At 48.2% G+C, this 17,121-nt stretch overlaps 1 protein-coding gene across 33 annotated transcripts in view; it reads right to left on the bottom strand.

Moving 5' to 3' along the window:
• Positions 1-17,121, bottom strand: part of LOC125281389 (ral guanine nucleotide dissociation stimulator-like) — a 119,766-nt gene that overhangs the window by 35,279 nt on the left and 67,366 nt on the right. For 5 of the 33 annotated variants that reach the window (XR_008959436.1, XR_008959451.1, XR_008959452.1 and 2 more), the window contains 7 exons: positions 11,200-11,274; positions 9,157-9,524; positions 8,168-8,383; positions 7,687-7,790; positions 6,437-6,511; positions 4,792-4,905; positions 2,117-4,592 (listed from right to left, as the gene is read on the bottom strand). Coding sequence is in view for 14 of the 33 variants with exons in the window: in XM_057312754.1 (XP_057168737.1) it covers positions 6,478-6,511; positions 7,687-7,790; positions 8,168-8,383; positions 9,157-9,524; positions 11,200-11,274 (797 nt within the window). In the remaining 19 variants the exon portion in view is untranslated. Of the gene's footprint in view, position 1; positions 1,949-2,116; positions 4,593-4,784; positions 4,906-5,650; positions 5,746-5,930; positions 6,006-6,436; positions 6,512-7,686; positions 7,791-8,167; positions 8,384-9,156; positions 9,525-11,199; positions 11,275-17,121 lie in introns of those variants that run through there. The other 28 variants (XR_008959448.1, XR_008959446.1, XR_008959443.1 and 25 more) reach the window with 19 other exon arrangements.

The following is a 17,121-nucleotide window of genomic DNA, read 5'->3' as shown; positions in this document are numbered from 1 at the left end:
CCCTTTCCTCCTCCTCTAGTTGAGGCTGTGTGGGTCATACGGCATCAACCTGATATTTCCTGTGGGTTCTCAGAAGTTCTCTATACTTGGTGGAGTCAGAGCCCTTCAACAAGAATTGATCACAGTTACAAACCTTCGAATGAGACAGAGATGCTGAATGAATCAGCTTTCACACTCTCAGTTCTACAGGCACATTGCAGCTCTTACCTCCAAACTTACCACCTGAGATTCAAATTAGTATGCGCACATTTGAAATGTAGCTAGTGTGAGTGAGCAATGTGGTGTTATTTTAATTCGCTGAATGTTGGTGTAAAATTAATTATAAGCAGACACATGTGGCTAGAGGCTAGCACCCTGGAGAGCACAGTTCTAGAATCCAAAGATGAAAAAGAGGTCACTTGCCCTCCGCTGGTTGTTTCTTGGTTGTAGTTTGCTGGCCTGATCTGATCATTCATGTATAGGCATTTCTGGGCTCATGCACACATGACAGGCACAACTTAAGACTCTGGGACACTAAACAGTAAGGTCAACCACCAGGTCCTAGAGGAAGCGACCTACAGAAATCCCAATGTCACTGCATAGAAACAAACAAACAAACCCTAAAATATTTATGGAACCACAAAGGACCCCTAATAACCAAAACAATCTTGAGAATGAAGAACAAAGATGGAGTCCCCACACTTCCTGACTTTAAAGCATATTACAAAGCTACGGTAATCAAACAGAATGGTACTAGTATAAAAACAGGCCGATAGACCAGTGGAACAGAGCAGAGAGCCCCCAAATAAACTCACACGTACATAGATAAATGATCTGTGACAAGGGTGCCAAGATTGCACAATGGGGAAAGTAAAGGAGGCATGGAGTGAACACTGACACTCCCTAACCCAGCTGTTTAGGAGATTTGCAACAAGGGTGATGGGCACCAAGCTAAAAGCCAAGTTTTACTTTAAATTCCTATTTGCCACTGTACCTTGGGTATGGACTTACAGGATTTGAGCATTTCTCATGGTATGGTGATGTCATAAATTACATTAAATTATCGTCCTGATTCTTAACTGCTCTGGGCCATGTACAAGCAATGACCTCAGCTATGACAGCTGTTGGCCTGCACTGTCCTACATGGGGCCTCTTAGCTCTCAGAATCAGTGGACTGACCAGGAGCATGTGGACTTTCTATGTGAGTTTCACTCTAATGACTATGCCAGAGCTGGCTGTTAAATCCATCTATAGTTGTTCTGGGTTATGTGACCATTGAGGCCACCTTATAACGTGGTCAGTGTTTGGGACATGTGTACACTTCAGTACTTTGGGAGTGTACACGGATGCTGAAACCCCCCTGCTCTGTGACTAACGATCCCGTAGCTGAGTGATAAGTGCAGATCCGTAGCACAGAGCATCAGCAACGGGGATACAGGCCTAGGTCCACACTTTGACTTTCCTCCTTAGGAGGTCAAGACCTGGGACAGTCTTTTCTGCTCTATCTCCATCTGAGGAAGGGAACATTCAACAAACTTCCAGGCACAGTTGTGGTGATGGAGGAATTCGGGATTGTATGTGAAGTGTTCAGTGGTGAGGAGATTATTTTGCAAAGTTGACATTGCATTGTTCTGTGTAAATGGGAAATACCTCCTGAGGAAACACACACATACTCAATACAATCACATTTACATTGACACCACATAGACACCCCTTAGCCCTCACACATAAACCACACAACCTAAATGACCTAGTTGTTCTGGGGCCTGTAGAACATGGTCATAGTTCTTTACTGGACAGTTGGTTTCTCCCACTACACACTCAACCTTCATTCCTAGCAAGAACCCAGAATCAGGGTGGCTCTCCAGACCAAAGCAGACAAGAAAGCCCCACCTTTTTCATCACGTAGATTATTTCTCAATGAGTGATTATAAAAAAATGGAATGCTTTTATTTCCTGTTGAATTCATCTGCAATTAAAAAAATGCAAAACACTATGAGGATGGCATCATCCTAAACACTGCTGGTACAAGTCTTTTGTTCTCTCTAAGAAACCTGATGGGAACCAGTGGTTGAGTCAGGGGCCCCAAAACAAAGAAATGAAGCAAGGTTTCTATTTTGGACGAAGTCAAGCTTACCTGGGGGAGAGATGGGACCCCTTTCTCTGCCTTGTCACTGGAAAGGTCCTCCAATGGGCACTCCAGGGGGTCTGGGGGACATGGAGTAACTGTCAGGACACCGATGGTGCTGCTCAGAAATTACTCAGGGAGCTCTGATTGATGTGGACATGGGGCAAGAGGGTATGGATGTGATTAAGAGGCAAGGTGAGCTGCTGATGTCCCATCCTCCTTGGTGTATGAATGAAGGCAAAAGAGAGGAGCAGGAAGGGAGTGAAAAACAGAGCTTTTGGCTTTCTAGCTAAGTGGAATCTAATTTATGTGAAATAATCCATCTAAACAGGGTAAACACTCAAAGATACAGACATAATGAAGAGAAGGGCCACATGCACCCCAATGTTCATAGCAGCAATGTCCACAATAGCTAAATCGTGGAAGGAGCCGAGATGCCCTTCAACAGATGACTGGATTAAGCAGATGTCCATATATACAATGGAATACTACTCAGCTATCAAAAAGAATGATTTCTCAACATTTGCTGCAACATGGACAGCACTGAAGGAGATAATGCTAAGGGAAATAAGTCAAGCAGAGAAAGACAATTATCATATGGTTTCTCTCATCTATGGAACATAAGAACTAGGAAGATTGGTAGGAGAAGAAAGGGATAAAGAAAGGGGGTAAACAGAAGGGGGAATGAAGCATGAGAGACTATGGACTCTGAGAAACAAGTTGAGGGCTTCAGAGGGGAGGGGGTTGGGGGAATGGGATAGACCGGTGATGGGTAAAAGGAGGGCACGTATTGCATGGTGCACTGGGTGTTATACGCAACTAATGAGTCATCAGACTTTACATCAGAAACCAGGGATGTACTGTATGGTGACTAACATAATAAAAAAAAAAAAAACATTAAAAAAAGTAATTATTGATAAGACTGTATTTATTGCCATTTGATTACTCTGGTCATCTCTTTGGTGGCATTTCCTTGATGAAACCCCCTGAATCCTCCCCTCTCATTCATCATCTTTCAAAGCTCCTGACTGGAGAAGTTCATACACCCCATGACATAATCTAAGCACAAGACTGCTGAAAAGAGCAGAGCTATCTCAGGGTCTCCAGGATCTAAGGAGTCAACCTCAGTTAGCAATTTCGGACAAGCCAGTGTAAGCGTGTGAACTGAGACCGGATGTGTAAACTGGTGAATGTTTGAGACCATGGACTTCAGAACAACATGGACTTAAAATCACCTTGACCTGCAAGGAGAGAGGGGTTTTTCTGGTCAAGGATATGGACAATTATCCTGTCACAAGAGAACCAGTCCCTGATCCATCAGGTCCGAGCCAGGGAAAAGTGGCTACCATGTATCTGACCAAGATGCGGGGGCCTTGAGGGAATTTCTGCCTTAAAAAGAACTGCGTAAGGAAATGCAGGAATGCTGAAAATCCTAGCTCATAGGTCAGCATAGATGTGAATAAACCAGGCTTAGCTGTGGCCTTAAAGTACACCTCCCGTCTTTTTCCCATACACAAAACAAGCAGGAATAGGAATCCAGAGATCATTGACAAGGATCCCAGAAGGATTCCAGTCTCAGTAAATGGTGAACCTGGAGCCCTTAGAGGGAGACTGAGGATGGCAAGTCCTGCCTGCCCTCAGACTATTTGCAAATTACCTTCCTCTGGCTTTGTCCCTTCCACATGCAGGATTTGATCTCTTTACATGTTTTTCCCCACTTAGTGCTGGTGCAATTCCAGAGATTGAACTAGAAAACTACAAGTTCTCGATACTGGGTCAAAACAAAAACAAAACAAGAACACCACGTCAACAAAGGAAGCAGGAAATAGTCCACCTTCCTTTATAGTGGAAAAAAGCGGCTCCTGTCCTGGACAGGAAGCAGTTCTGGGGAGTGTGACTCTTAAAGACTCCCACTTTCAGTGGTTGTTGCTATTTCTGTGGAAGTACCTTCAACCTCTAAATCTCAGGAGTTCTGAGGGGCTGCCTTTGCTGTTTGCCCAAATTTATTGTACTGAAATGAACCTGTCCTCTGAGTAAAGGGGATTTGGGGGTACCCTCCAGTAGCTAGGGAGGAGGACTGGCTCTTCTCCTTCCTCCCACATACAATAGCTGATGACGCTTTAAGATTCCTTAGTTCAGGAATGAATATGAGAGTCTATATCTTCTACGTTACTGTAGGAAGTAAAAGAACAAACCACACTCTCGGGCTCTAAAAGAAAAAAGGGCTTTAATATAATAACATTTGAATTTACCACTTACTATTTAAGAGAATAAATATTGCCCCCCGTCAAATAACTAAATAGATGGGAGGAAGGGATGTGGAGCACATGGGGCGGATGCACCGCAAATCCCCAGCTGCTGAGGAATCCCTGCAGGGCCACTGGACACTTGCTCAGCCCTGAGGTTGACTGCGGCCAGTTCTTCTCCTTCTTGAGTGCTACTGACCAGCTAGGACCGGGACTCCAGCTGGCAGGACAGGGTGTAGCTAAGGACAGAGGGACACCTGTGAGTTGCCCAGGAGCTTCCATTTAAGAGTCCCTGCCAGTGCTTGCCCACAGCTGGAGTCAGGCGCCCCGGCAACAAGGCCTGAGGCTGCCCAGGGAAGGAGGATCCCAGGAGTGGCCAGCAGAAAGAGTCCACCCCGAACCTCACCGACCCAGCTCCTGATGGGCCTCACCTCTCACCTCACTGAGAGACTCCATAGCCTGGAACCAGGCCCAAAAAGGATCCTCGGGCTCTAGGGTGTAATTCTTGGCAGCCACCTGGAGCAGCATGATGTCCGTCATGACTTGGTATTCCTGAGCAGAGAGAGAAGCACAGGATGTATAGGGAGCCTGGGGCGGGGGGGGGGGGGGGTAGCTGCAGGGCCTGGTGAGGGTTGAGCAATGGGAGAGGGGAACTGTCCCGGGTCCTGGCACACATGGCCACCCTCCTGCCTGCAGATTCATCCAATCCCAACCTGTTCTCAGAGGTGAGTATAAATAGCCCTTCCTACGGGAAGCTATCCTTGATGGCATTCCTCTATCCCCACTTACTAACTAGATGGGTCTTCCACTTCTTTATTATCAAACTATCCCAGTAAACGTGAGACGGAGGGGATGGAGCCAAGCAATGTTCTTCCCAGGGACATCTCTGAGGCCTACTCCCTACCCTTTCCTACAGGAAGTGACACACAACCTTATTCTTTTTCTGGTGGTTGATCTCACATCTTTGGAAAGCAGAGAGCCAAAGTCCATCAGAAGGAGCCCCCTGGTTATTACTAGCACCTTACACCCACACCTTCTAATGCTGCGCTAAGGCCAAGACACATTTGTGGGCTCTGCAAACACTGATAATGGGACTGGGATCTAGGCAAGGCTCTGGGGTCCAGAGAAAGGACACGGGGCAGATGGACTGGCTACAGATCGGGACCCTGTAGCACTACCCTCTCGGAAGACAGTAGGGGAGGCCGAAGCCTCAGGCAGGAAGGGGCTGCTGCGGCTACTGAGGTGCTTGCTGATGTGGAGGGTCCTGACTTCATTCTCCCCCCACGGGCAACCTCACCAGGGGAGGCTGAGGTCCAGTCAGACAGACTTCACGCAGCTTTGCCTTCAGGAAGCTCTGCTGCTTCACCAGTCTTCGGCACCGGGAGCCGTGTCCTAAGTGCAGCGTCCCTTCACTTATCACTGAGATGGGCAAGAGACCCCAGCTCACAAGGGCAACTGTGAGGCTGTCATGAGGGGAGGTTTGCCGAGTCCTGAGAGCTCAGGGCTCAGTACAGGGGCGCTCTGCTCCCAAACCTCCGGATTCTGGTCCCTCCCCCACAATCCTCAGGCTCACCCACCTCCAGATAGTCCTCCATTGCAATATCCAGCATCACCAATTCAGTGAGGAAAGTGCCAAGTTAGGGGACAACACCCTGTGTCATGAGCGGTAGGGTTGGGATGAGTCCCTGCTCTCTGATGCCCATGGGGACCCTCCCCTGAAAATGCTGCAGCCTCCTGGCCCACCCCAGTTTCCCACATGGAGCAGCCTAGGACCCTTAGCAGTCTCCCCTCAATTCCCTTTCCCCTCACCCTCCAAGTACATCATACTCTTTCTAATCACCTCCAGGGCCTGCTTTTAGAAAATCACAGGGTATATAGTCCTGGGCTCCTCCCCATCCCGAAACACATTCTGGATCCAGCTTTCTAGACCCTCCTGCTGGTCACTTTGAAACAAGAATTTTAGAAGCAACAGGAAGTGGAGCTGGAGTTGAAGTCCCAACTGTACTGATTTGGAGGCTTCCAGCCCTCAGGGAGAAGCCCCTCTCCTCTGACTTTGGAGGCCCTGGGCCTCAGGCACACTCACCTTCTTCTGCAGCCTCTTCTTCTGGGCTCTCTGGAGGGCCATCACCAGGGTGGCAGATTTATTAGATGGTTGCTCCTGTAGGGCCAAGGACAAGATCCTTGAGACCGTAACACCCTCAGTCCACTTGCCCCCACCATCTTTTAATTCAGACCCTAGACATCTGACTTAAGTCCGCTGATAACTGATAAACATTATCCTTAAGCATGCCATGAGTGATTCTAGAAAAATCTCAGCTCCAACATTCTCCATGTGTGACCCTGAGCTTGCAGCCTGGCCTCCCTGAGCCTGTTTTCTCATCAGGAAAAGTGAGAATTCTACCTACCTCCCATCGTCTCCTGAGGACTCAGTATCGTATTACTATCATTATTGTTGTGGCCCTCAACCCATCCCAACCCCTTCACTGAGCAGAGCCCTGTCCTCTGGGCTTTCAAGGTTTGTACAGGTGTCCATCTGGACTAGCTGTTAACATAGAGAGACAGGGTGTCTAGGCTAGCGAATCTGGTTGAGCAGCACCTGGTTGTTCCACCCCCAATGGAATCTTCACCCCAGCCTGTCACCACATTCATGCCAAAGGCTTCCCCTCTCCAAGGAATGCTTCAGGCCATTCCCTATTTCATCCATGCAGGACCCTGTTCCCTCACACCCTTCTTCTCTTTCCAGACCTGCACCTTCCATGCTACCTTGATGACTAGTTTCCTGCTCTGTGGGTTGTCTTCAGTGCCCAGCTTTTTAAAGTTTTGAAAGCACTTCCTGAATAGAGGGAAAGGAGGCAGGACGATTGGAGGACTAATGTGGCAGGATTGAGTGCAAGTCCCTTTTATTTGAGAACCCCAAAGTGTCAAATTGCCTGGATAACAGTTTTCTCTGGGTTCCTCTGAGCACTAAGGTCTTTGTAGGACATGGGAGAGAGCTCTGATGTAGGTCATCCTATGACTCCATTCCCATATTAATTGAGCAGCTCTGTTTTGGTCAATTTTGGTTTCAATTGGGCAGAGTTTAGTGGTTGTAAACACATGAAAATATTTATTCAGCTCAGCCTTGTGGGGGAACATTTAGGAAAACTGATTTCTAAAGCAGGAGACATGGTGGCCTATTCTCCAGGGAGGCTGAGAGACCCGCCTGCCAGCCCAGGTCCTGTAGTCAGGGATTGCTGCTTCCCAGGAGGTCCAAGCTGGCTGAGGGGGAAGAGGACAGGCCTCTGGGAGATCCCTCATCCATCCTGGTCCGTCCATGCAGAGAGACCGTCTCACCTGGAAACGTTCTCCCATGTCTTCTTGGGGTGGTATATTGAGACAGTCTGCAGAGCCGAGACGATGGCATTCAGGGAGTAGTAGTTCTGCAGGATTTGACAGGCCTGGGGAGGGAAGAGAATGAGCTGTCACGTGGGTAGTGGAGGCTGATTTTCTCTAGAGCTTCAGTCACCCTCAGTTTAAATCACTCCTCCTGGATGAAGCAGATGTCCAGGGACCTGCCGAAGGGCACATATAAGGCCCAAAGAGTCCCAATGCTGAGAGACAAAGGATTTTACCTCACTCCAAGGAAGAAGTCAAGGAGGAACAGAGCATCCCAACATTGGGCCATGCAAGTCACAGTCAGCCTCTGGAAGGAAGAGCCTAGGGACTGCACAGTCCCTAGGGCAAAGACCAGGGCCTTCCACCCTGAGACCTGATCAAGGGAAGAGCAGTGCCCGAGACGCAGGAGATCACCTCAGCTGGGCTTCCCGTTGCATACCTTGGCCACCTTGATCCAGTGCTCCACCACCATGGCCCTGTCCCGGGCTGTCATGCTTGGGTTGCCAAGGCAGGTAGTGATGACACACTTGGCCACACCGTTGAACTGGGCGACAGTGGCCCGGACTGTGGGTGCCAGGTGCTCACTGCCAGGCTTATTGCGCTTGGACCAGACGGAGCCCAGGCACTGATGGGGCAGCAGCTTCTTGAACAGCTCCTAGAGAACAGGGGGAGGTTTGTTCACCCAGCTATTTCACATGCAAGAGTAGTGTCCTAGATAGGGGTCACAGGTCAGAGCTAGAGCTCAGAAAGCTGAGAATGTGGCCTGAGCCTGGTTGGAGTCCCTGGATGTCACTCCATTCTTTTTCACTGAGGGGCCCAGGACAGGATGGCCCAGGAGCAAATAGAGACGAGGGAAGGAAGGAGGGCATTTGCATCCTGATCATCCTCACAAACTCCAAGCTCCACGCTGCTGTTCAAGGTGGCTCCTCCCAAGGGGGACTCTTCCCCTCCAACTATTCATCCCTCTGGTTCTACTCCCCTCTCAGATACACATTCTCACATGATAGCTACAACCACAGGTTTATCTATCTGCCCTGCACTTAAGTACACATCAGATACCTAGTAATTGATGAGGGTACTCAGCCTCCAAAACAAGTGGGTGGGCGACCCATGGACTTGACTGAACACAGAGAGCTGCCCTCCTCCACCCACGGGACCAGGGCCTGCCCATTGGTCTCTCCATTCTGGCTCATTTCTTCTCCCTAGTACCTCCGTATCAGTGCTTATCAGGGTCTCTCGCTACAGTCCGCAGCTGGACAGTGAAAGCTTGGGGCTAAGCACCTTGATGGGTTGACAGGGTTGGGAAGTGGTGGAGCTGAGATTTGGTCCCAAACCATAGGAGTCCACATCAGGGAAAGGCAGGTGTGAGGCAGCCTACAGCAGAAGAAACGCTTGTCCCTGCCCCACCCTGAGAGCCTAACTGCTCACCGTATCCATATATGTGAGTTGCTCTGTCACAAGCCTGGAAGGGAAGTCCAGGAGGTCAGGCTTCTCCTCACCCAGCTGGTTCTTTGGGGTGACACAGCAGGAACCATCTGGGGTCACAGTGGGCTCTATGTCTATTGTCAGAGCTGGAGTGAAAATTCCTGGGAAAGCTGATGGTCCAGCTGACTGCAGCTCAGCACCCGGCACACATGGAGATGATGGGAGCATGTGTTCCAGTTCTGCAACAGCTGATGGAGGGGAGGCTGGCTCTGACACTGCAGGTGATGGTCGATGCAGAGCTGGGGTTGCCTCTAGCTCCATAGAAGGCCCTTTTTCTGGCTCTGCAACTGGAAGGAGCCCTGGAGCTGGCACTGGAGCAGGTTAAAGAGAAAGGTTCATCCACATCACTGACTTTCCATGTGCCTTTCCAAAAACAGGACATATACCATGGCCTTAAGGAGGGCACGTATTGCATGGTGCACTGGGTGTTATACGCAAGTAATGAATCATGGAACTTTACATCAAAAACTTGGGATGTACTGTATGGCGACTAACATAACATAATAAGAAAATATTAAAAAAATATATCCAATGAATTTCCAATCCATGAGCCCCATTCCAGATAGCCTTCCCAAACTGCAATCTCCCTTACCCTCTGCCTCTACAGGCTCCAGAAGTTCCCGCTGCAGCAGGAGAATGGGGGCATGGTTTTTCAGGTCCCAGTCATGGCACTTCAGATGTACAGAGCCCCCCCCCCCCCCCCCGCTTTACCTCAAGTCATATGTGGAGCACAGTCAGAGGCCTGGCCTTTCATTCCACATGCTACTCCCACAGCACCGTTCTTTCTGTGTGGGTCCCAGAAGATGGCCCCAGGCCACTTCCAACCCCTCTGTAGCTGTCTTTGCAGTGGTTTGCTCATCCAGAAAACCTGAATGAGTGGTTTTTCCACTTACACTCTTCACGGCCATAGGTCTAGTCTACTCCGTCTTCCATGCAGACCAGTATCAGGGCTTAAGTTTGAGGCAGATTTGTGAGTGGTCTGCTCACCACAGCTTCTATTATTGGCCCCAGTTGTGGTCAGCAGAGGTGGATACGGAAAGGGGCAGGCAGAGCAAGATGAGACCATCAAAGGGGTGGATGTTTTAGGCACCAGCTCAGCCCAGATTGTGCTCTGCTTCCCAGAGGGCTTGAAGGCCCATCCATAGCTCTTTTTGACTCATTTGCTTCTTCAGGAAGCCCCCCAAATTCAGCCCTCCCATGGAAACCAAGAGATCTGTGAGATCTATGGCTCTGAAAGTCCCTCCCCAGCCACAACCCCTGTATCTCCCACCCTGCTCTGTGGAGGCAGCAGTCTTTCCTTCTGGACCCAAAGACCGTGTTTTTACTTGTTATAGTCCATCATAATGGTACAAACATGGGTGGATCTATTCACACCTAGAGTAGGCCATGAAGATGTCACATCTAATGAACTATGGACATGGGTGCTTATGATGTGTAGAGTGACTATCTGACCCTCTGACTAAAATTGAGACCCAGACATTGTATCTACTTTGTCGACTGAGTTATCTTAGTGACTGGAAAGTGCCTGCATTACTACATGCCTAATACATATTATTGAATGAATGACTCCTAACCAGTACTTTCCAAATACTGAGTGGACCTTGGGCGGCTCTGCCTGCCCCCAGTGACTCCCTAATCTGGTCACATAAAGGACCAGTGCCAGGACCAACTAGATGGAATCTCAGAAGTCCTTTGCAAACAGGAAAACTATGAGCTTTCCATTTGCTTTTGTAAACCCAGAAGGGCCACAGGCCTGTGAGGGTTGAGGTTGAGAGCTTCTTCACTGGAGAGCGAGAACTACTAAACATGAAGATGCCCAGCATGTTCAGCAGCCTTTTCTACAGAGCCAGGCCCCAGATAAGCCCGTGCCGTGTTTTCTCCCATGATTTCCTACAGTAACCCTATGAGATTCAGCCTCTTACCACCCCATTTTTCAGAAGAGGAAAGTGAAGCTCAGAGAGGTACAGTGACATTCCCAAGACATACAGCTAGTAGGTGGGAGTCTCACTCCTGTGCTGTGCCTGGGGTGGGCATTCACCTGTTGAACTGCTGGCCCAGGACCTGTTGGGGTGAAGTGAACACATGGTATTATGCAGAAAATTGTGATATTTGATATGTTTATATCTGGGAAGAATGGTACCAGGGAGCGTACGAAATGCTCCACTGTGCCTTCTCTGAGCATCAGCATCGTGCAGGCCTCGTCCAGGGACAGGATTAATTCTTTTTCCCCACCAGAAAGACGGGGGGGGGGGGGAGCGCAGTGTACTCAGCTTCAACTCCATGAACCACCAGGAAGATCAGGGTCTGGCGTTCAGACCAGAGACTCCCAACGCTTCGGGAACTTGTGCAAGAAAAGGGACTTGAAGGCCCGCCCAGAAAAGGGCTCTAGGCTTAAAGGTGCAATTGGCTTTAGGGGTGAAATGATAAACCATTGTTCCCTTTAACCCATTTTGTTAGTTGAGCAACAATAGCATTTCTCTCTTTTAATAGCCTTTATTAAGAACTCTATGCCTTTAAGTCATCGGTAAACATCCCTACTGCAGACAGGAGAAAGCAGAAGCTTAGCATCTCCAACGCTGCTTGAGATCATAGACGTTGGGCCTGAGAACTGTCCAGAGCATGGAATGCATGGCATTCCTCCCATGCTGATGAGGCCTGGTCTGTTCCTGACATGGGGAGAAAGGTTCAGGGGAAACCACCCTCCTTGGCAGGCCACAGGGGAGCCAATTGTTTCTAGTGTGGGTTCTGGCCTTGCCCTGATCATCTGTGGGTCCTGAGATAGGACATGAATTTGGACCCATTCTCACCCCAGACCAGCACTGGATGTTGTTGGTGGCCTGATGCACCTGCTGCTTGTCAAAGGAGATGAAGTAGCTGAACCCTTGGAGCAGCTCATCAAAGATGTCCTGGGTGGAACTCTGAAAAGATAGAGCCAGCTACCTGGGCCAGGAGGCATCAGAGGCCTTCCACCCAATCTGTGGTTCTATGTTCTGGCAGATCTAGCAGCTAAAAAAAGTTTGTTAAGACACTTAAGTGTTCCTTGCAGCATTGCTGAAATGGCAACAGAATTGAATCATGTCAAGTTCCACCAGCCTTGAAAGGCTGAATTACTGTGGCTGACGACCTCCTTTACGGAGGTCCAAAAAGACATATAAGGACACAGCTTGTGACCTGGTGGACCTACAATGATTTGATGTACTCTGAGAAATGACGCGTTATAGAGAAACATATAGAATGACTTCATCCCACCATTCCTTTTATGTTCAATCACCCTATTTAGTGTGAGGATTTATAAGGCCTTAGACAAGTTCTCCAAGGACAGTGGAGCTGGGTTCTACACAGGATACCTGGGTGAGTAGGGAAAATAATAAAAACAGTACAAAGACACTCATGGCTTCGGGAAAAGTAAGATAAAACACAACAAAACAAAATAACCTACGCCCCTAAACTGCAAAAAAACATTAATTATATTCTCTACCATTCCCATATATGTGAAGAGTCTTCCTACCTTATCCCATAGCTGGTGGTGGAGGTGTAGATGTTGGGATTACTTTGTGGTTGGGCCTGAGGGACACTCATGTGGAAACACTATAGGAGGGCCCTAGGTCTGTCCCCATATTTGTGTGGGGGCCCTGGGTGTGGAGAACCCTCTTCCCATTCTCACCTCAGGCAGCACTGATCCTGGGTGGTCTGGTGCACCTGACACTTGTCTAGGGAGTTGGAATAGTTAAAGTCACAGACCAGCTCATCAATGATCTCCTGGGTGCAGCTCCGAAAATGCAGTGCCCCATATATATGGGGCCAAGAGACATTAGTGGCCTCACGGGACATTGCCACAAGGGGCCACCCCCATTAGAAATCGTGTTCTCCAGTTAAGGCTAAGAGAAGCAGCAGAAAAGACATCCAACAAAGAGGAAGCCAGATGAAACCCTAGGGCTCATGATTAACATACAGGTGGTTGAGCTTGGTCCCCAGCACTCAGCTTCTCATCCTGCCTGCTATGACCTGGGGTGTGAACATGAAAGATGGGCCAGGTTCCAACACCTGGCAGCTTGCTTCTGCCCAGGAAGGGCATCCTTCCTCTGCCCCCTCCTCTACACACACATACACATACACACACACACTTAGTGAGGGGCAAGAGGTGTGGGCCTGCTGAAGTAGGATCACTGTTGTTGCCTGCTCTCCAGTGGGCTGCTCTGAGCTGCCCTGTGTTACCTGTTGGTGTCTCCTGCCACATGTCCAGAGGGCTCGGAAAAGCGGGCTGAGACGACGACTACAATGATGTGAAAGTCTTTCTCTCTGGACTTTCTGGGCCAAAGCCCCTGAAAGTAGGAATACAGCAACAGAACATCTTGTTCTCTTGAACGTCTCGAGTCAAGTGAGCTGGAAAGCAGGCTTTCTTTGAATGGATGTGCCTGGTTACCAGAGTTCTAAGTTCAATTGGGGCCTATCACCAAGGAAGTGAGGTCGCTTCTTCAAGATTCCAGTACCTTGGCCTCTGCCGTCTCTTGGCAACGAACTGTTTACTTTTCTCCCCCATGTCATCTCCTTAACTGTACACTATGAGCCAAAAATGCCATAGCCACCACTCTCTGGAAATGTAACCAGGGTCTGAGGTTTCAGGAGACAGAACTGAATTCAGACCTTTTTTCTTTGTTTTCCCAGTTCTGAGTCCTAAATCATTGTGTCTCTCACATATTCCCCACTTTCCCAAGCTGCTTAGTGGGGATCAGGCTAGAATCCACTTCTTGGGACATCATCAGGTGTATGTGGATAATGTAACATGGGTGGGGTGGTCCCCTGTGTATCTGAAGCACAATTTTCAGGATGGAAGAATTACAAGAAGGGGTGGGACTTGGCATGGAGGGCCGCTCAACAGAGGCCTGGGTTCCAACAATGTAATATTGGAACACTTTCCCACTTGGCCTTGTGTAAATGTGGGCACTATGATGGGGTGGAAATGAACGAAGAAGCAGATATTGCTGTCCTCTGTAGTTAAACTGTTCAATTGTTTCCCATTATATTTAGAATGAGACCCAGTTCCTCATTTTTTTAAAATTTTTAAAAAAGATTTTATTTATTTATTTGACAGAGAGAGACGGCCAGCGAGAGAGGGAACACAAGCAGGGGGAGTGGGAGAGGAAGAAGCAGGCTCTTAGCGGAGGAGCCTGATGTGGGGCTCGATCCCATAACGCCAGGATCACGCCCTGAGCCGAAGACAGACGCTTAAGGACTGCGCTACCCAGGCGCCCCAGTTGCCTCATTTTTGTCTATGAGCGGAACAGCCTTCACAGTGGCTCCCACCGATCCAGACTTGTGGTATAGGCATCACTCTCTACCCATTAGGTGGTTAGTTACTGGCTTCTGACCAATAGGATGCAGCCAATGCGATGAAATGTGATGTCTAAGTTTCAATTGCAAAGAGTTTCTAACTTCCTAGTTACTTTTCTTGTGTTCTGCGTCTCACTCCCTTTCCCTTTTTCTTCTTGATCTCTGAACCAAAAATCGAGCACAGATATTTTGAGCTGCCATGTGTAGAAGCACACATGGCAGAGAACTTGGCCTGTGCCAAGGCCAGAAGACACACAGGAACTCAGATTCTGAGTCCAAACAGCTTCCCGAATCATGTGAGCCAACTTGGGAGAAAATCCTCTGCCAGTCTAGCCTCAGTCACTGCTGCAGCCTCTGCCACACCTTGAGCCTGGGGAACTATGCTTATTTGTGCCTGGACTCCTCACCCACAAAAACTGTGAGAAATTAAATATATACATTTTAAGATTCAGGCTACTGGGGCAAGGCAGTAACATAGGAACAATAGATAAGTAACAGTCTCCCAGGCCTCAGCACCTCTCCCTGCCTTCCTCCCTCCCCTCTGCTCTCCTCCTAGTGTCCCTCCAGCCACGGGGGCTGCCTTTTTCACCTCCTCTGGCCAAACCAGCTCTGTTAGTGAGTGTCTGCAACAGCGGTCCCTTCTTTCTGACACACCGCACACAGACTTGTGCAGGTCTAGCTCCCTTTTGTCAATCTGTTTTCAGCAATGTCACCCTCAGTGAGGCCTTTCATATTTTCCTATCCAATGACTCCCCAGCCTTCCTTCATTACATACTTCAGTCGTCGTATATAGCACTTGCTCTTTTCTTTCACGTCTTTGGTTTGTGCTTTGTCCATCTCTAGACTGTGAGCCCCTAAAAGCAGGGAGCTCTTGGTATTTTCAGCTCTCCTCATGGGTCCACCAAGGTACCTGGCATAGGGGAGTGCTTAGTGTATAGTTACTGAATGAATAACTGAGAAGATCTTGGAGCCCACCTCCCCTTTTAACAAGCTAGACTGTAGGGAGAAGCGCAACTAAAAGTTTCGAGCTGTTTCTGGGCAAGGGGACAACCACAATGGCCTCTGCCTGACTCTTCCTTCTCCAGTATCTCCAGCAGAACTGATGAGGCACCATGGACAAGGAAGCACCCTGCATCACGTTCTCTGTCTCTAGTGGTACAGCCCCAGGCAGGCACACCACCAAAGAAAGGGGTGCTTTTATCTGGGTGTCCTCAAGGCAGTGGCTTTCCAGAGTCAGAGTGGCAAAGGAGCAGGATCTCCAGGCTCCAAGAGCAGAATAAGGGACCACAGAAACCTCCCTTTTCTCCTTTTTCTGTCCACTCCCATGGTGTCCTCTTTACTATTCCAGCACCCTCACCTCAGCCAGAAGAGTGATTCTGCACCCACCCTTGTATGTCCAAATGAGGACCCTGAAGGTCTAATGGAGACTGGTCTTGCCCCTGGACCCCAGAGACAGTGTTCAGTGCTCTGGCACTTTCCCAGAGAACATAAACAAATGATAAGCAGGTATGCGCAAGCCCAAAGCGCAATGACCTATCACATCAATTGGAGCAGCTGTCATAACAACGACAAGAGACAACAAATGCTGGTGAGGATGTGGAGCAAAGGAGCCTATGCGCACTGGCGCCGGCACTGTGCAAAACAGTATGGAGCGTCCTCAACACACTGAACACAGAACCACGGTATGTGCAGCAGCTCCACGTCTGGGAACATTCCATAGAAAACAAAGGAATATGTCTAAGAAATACCTGCACTTCCATGTGCAAGAAGCTTTATTTACCATAGCTGAGACAAGGAAAACATCAGTGCCCATTAGTGGTGAATGGATAAAGAAGTGTTACCTACATAATGGAATATTAATCAGCCATAAGAAAAGGAAATCCTGCTAAGTGTGATAACAGTTTTGGACTTAGAGGCATTATGCCAAGTGAAACAAGTGAGACAGAGAAAGGCAAACACTACATATGTGTAGGTATAGATATATATAGGGAGACAGATACTATATAGATGATAGATACATAGACATTTTCCCCTTTTATGTGGAATCTAAAACAAAGAAAAGAAAAGGCGGAAAACTAATTCAGAAGAACAGATCAGATTAAAGTAACAAGAAACAGAGGGGAGGGTGGGGGCAGGGATTGAGTGAATGGTGAAAAGGTACAAACTTCCAGTTTTAAGATAAATAACAGGGATTTACAGTACAACATGATGACTGCAGTTGATACCGCTCTATGGTTTGAGAGGTGTTAAGAGAGTAAATTCTGAGAGTTCTTATCACATAATAGCTTACACATACACAGTGTGTCAATTATATACAGTGATCAATTATATCAATAAAACTGGGCAAAAAATATTTTAATATTCATAATGGGCATCAGGAAAGTTGACTTGGTAAAAATAATGACACATAAGCAAAATGTAAAACAGCAGAACCCACAGTCAGTAGACTATGATATGGATAAAAAATCCAAGCCATTTGCATAAAAAATTGATTCTGATTTTTAAAATCAGTGAATTAAAGTTAAAGTAGATAAAATAGAATTTTAAATTGTGCTACATTTTTAAAAATTGATCAAG

Source organism: Ursus arctos, unplaced genomic scaffold (genome assembly GCF_023065955.2).
Source record: "Ursus arctos isolate Adak ecotype North America unplaced genomic scaffold, UrsArc2.0 scaffold_16, whole genome shotgun sequence".
Taxonomy (NCBI): Eukaryota; Metazoa; Chordata; class Mammalia; order Carnivora; family Ursidae; genus Ursus; species Ursus arctos.
Note: the sequence above shows the minus strand (reverse complement) of the source record. Positions and strands in the feature narration are given on the sequence as shown.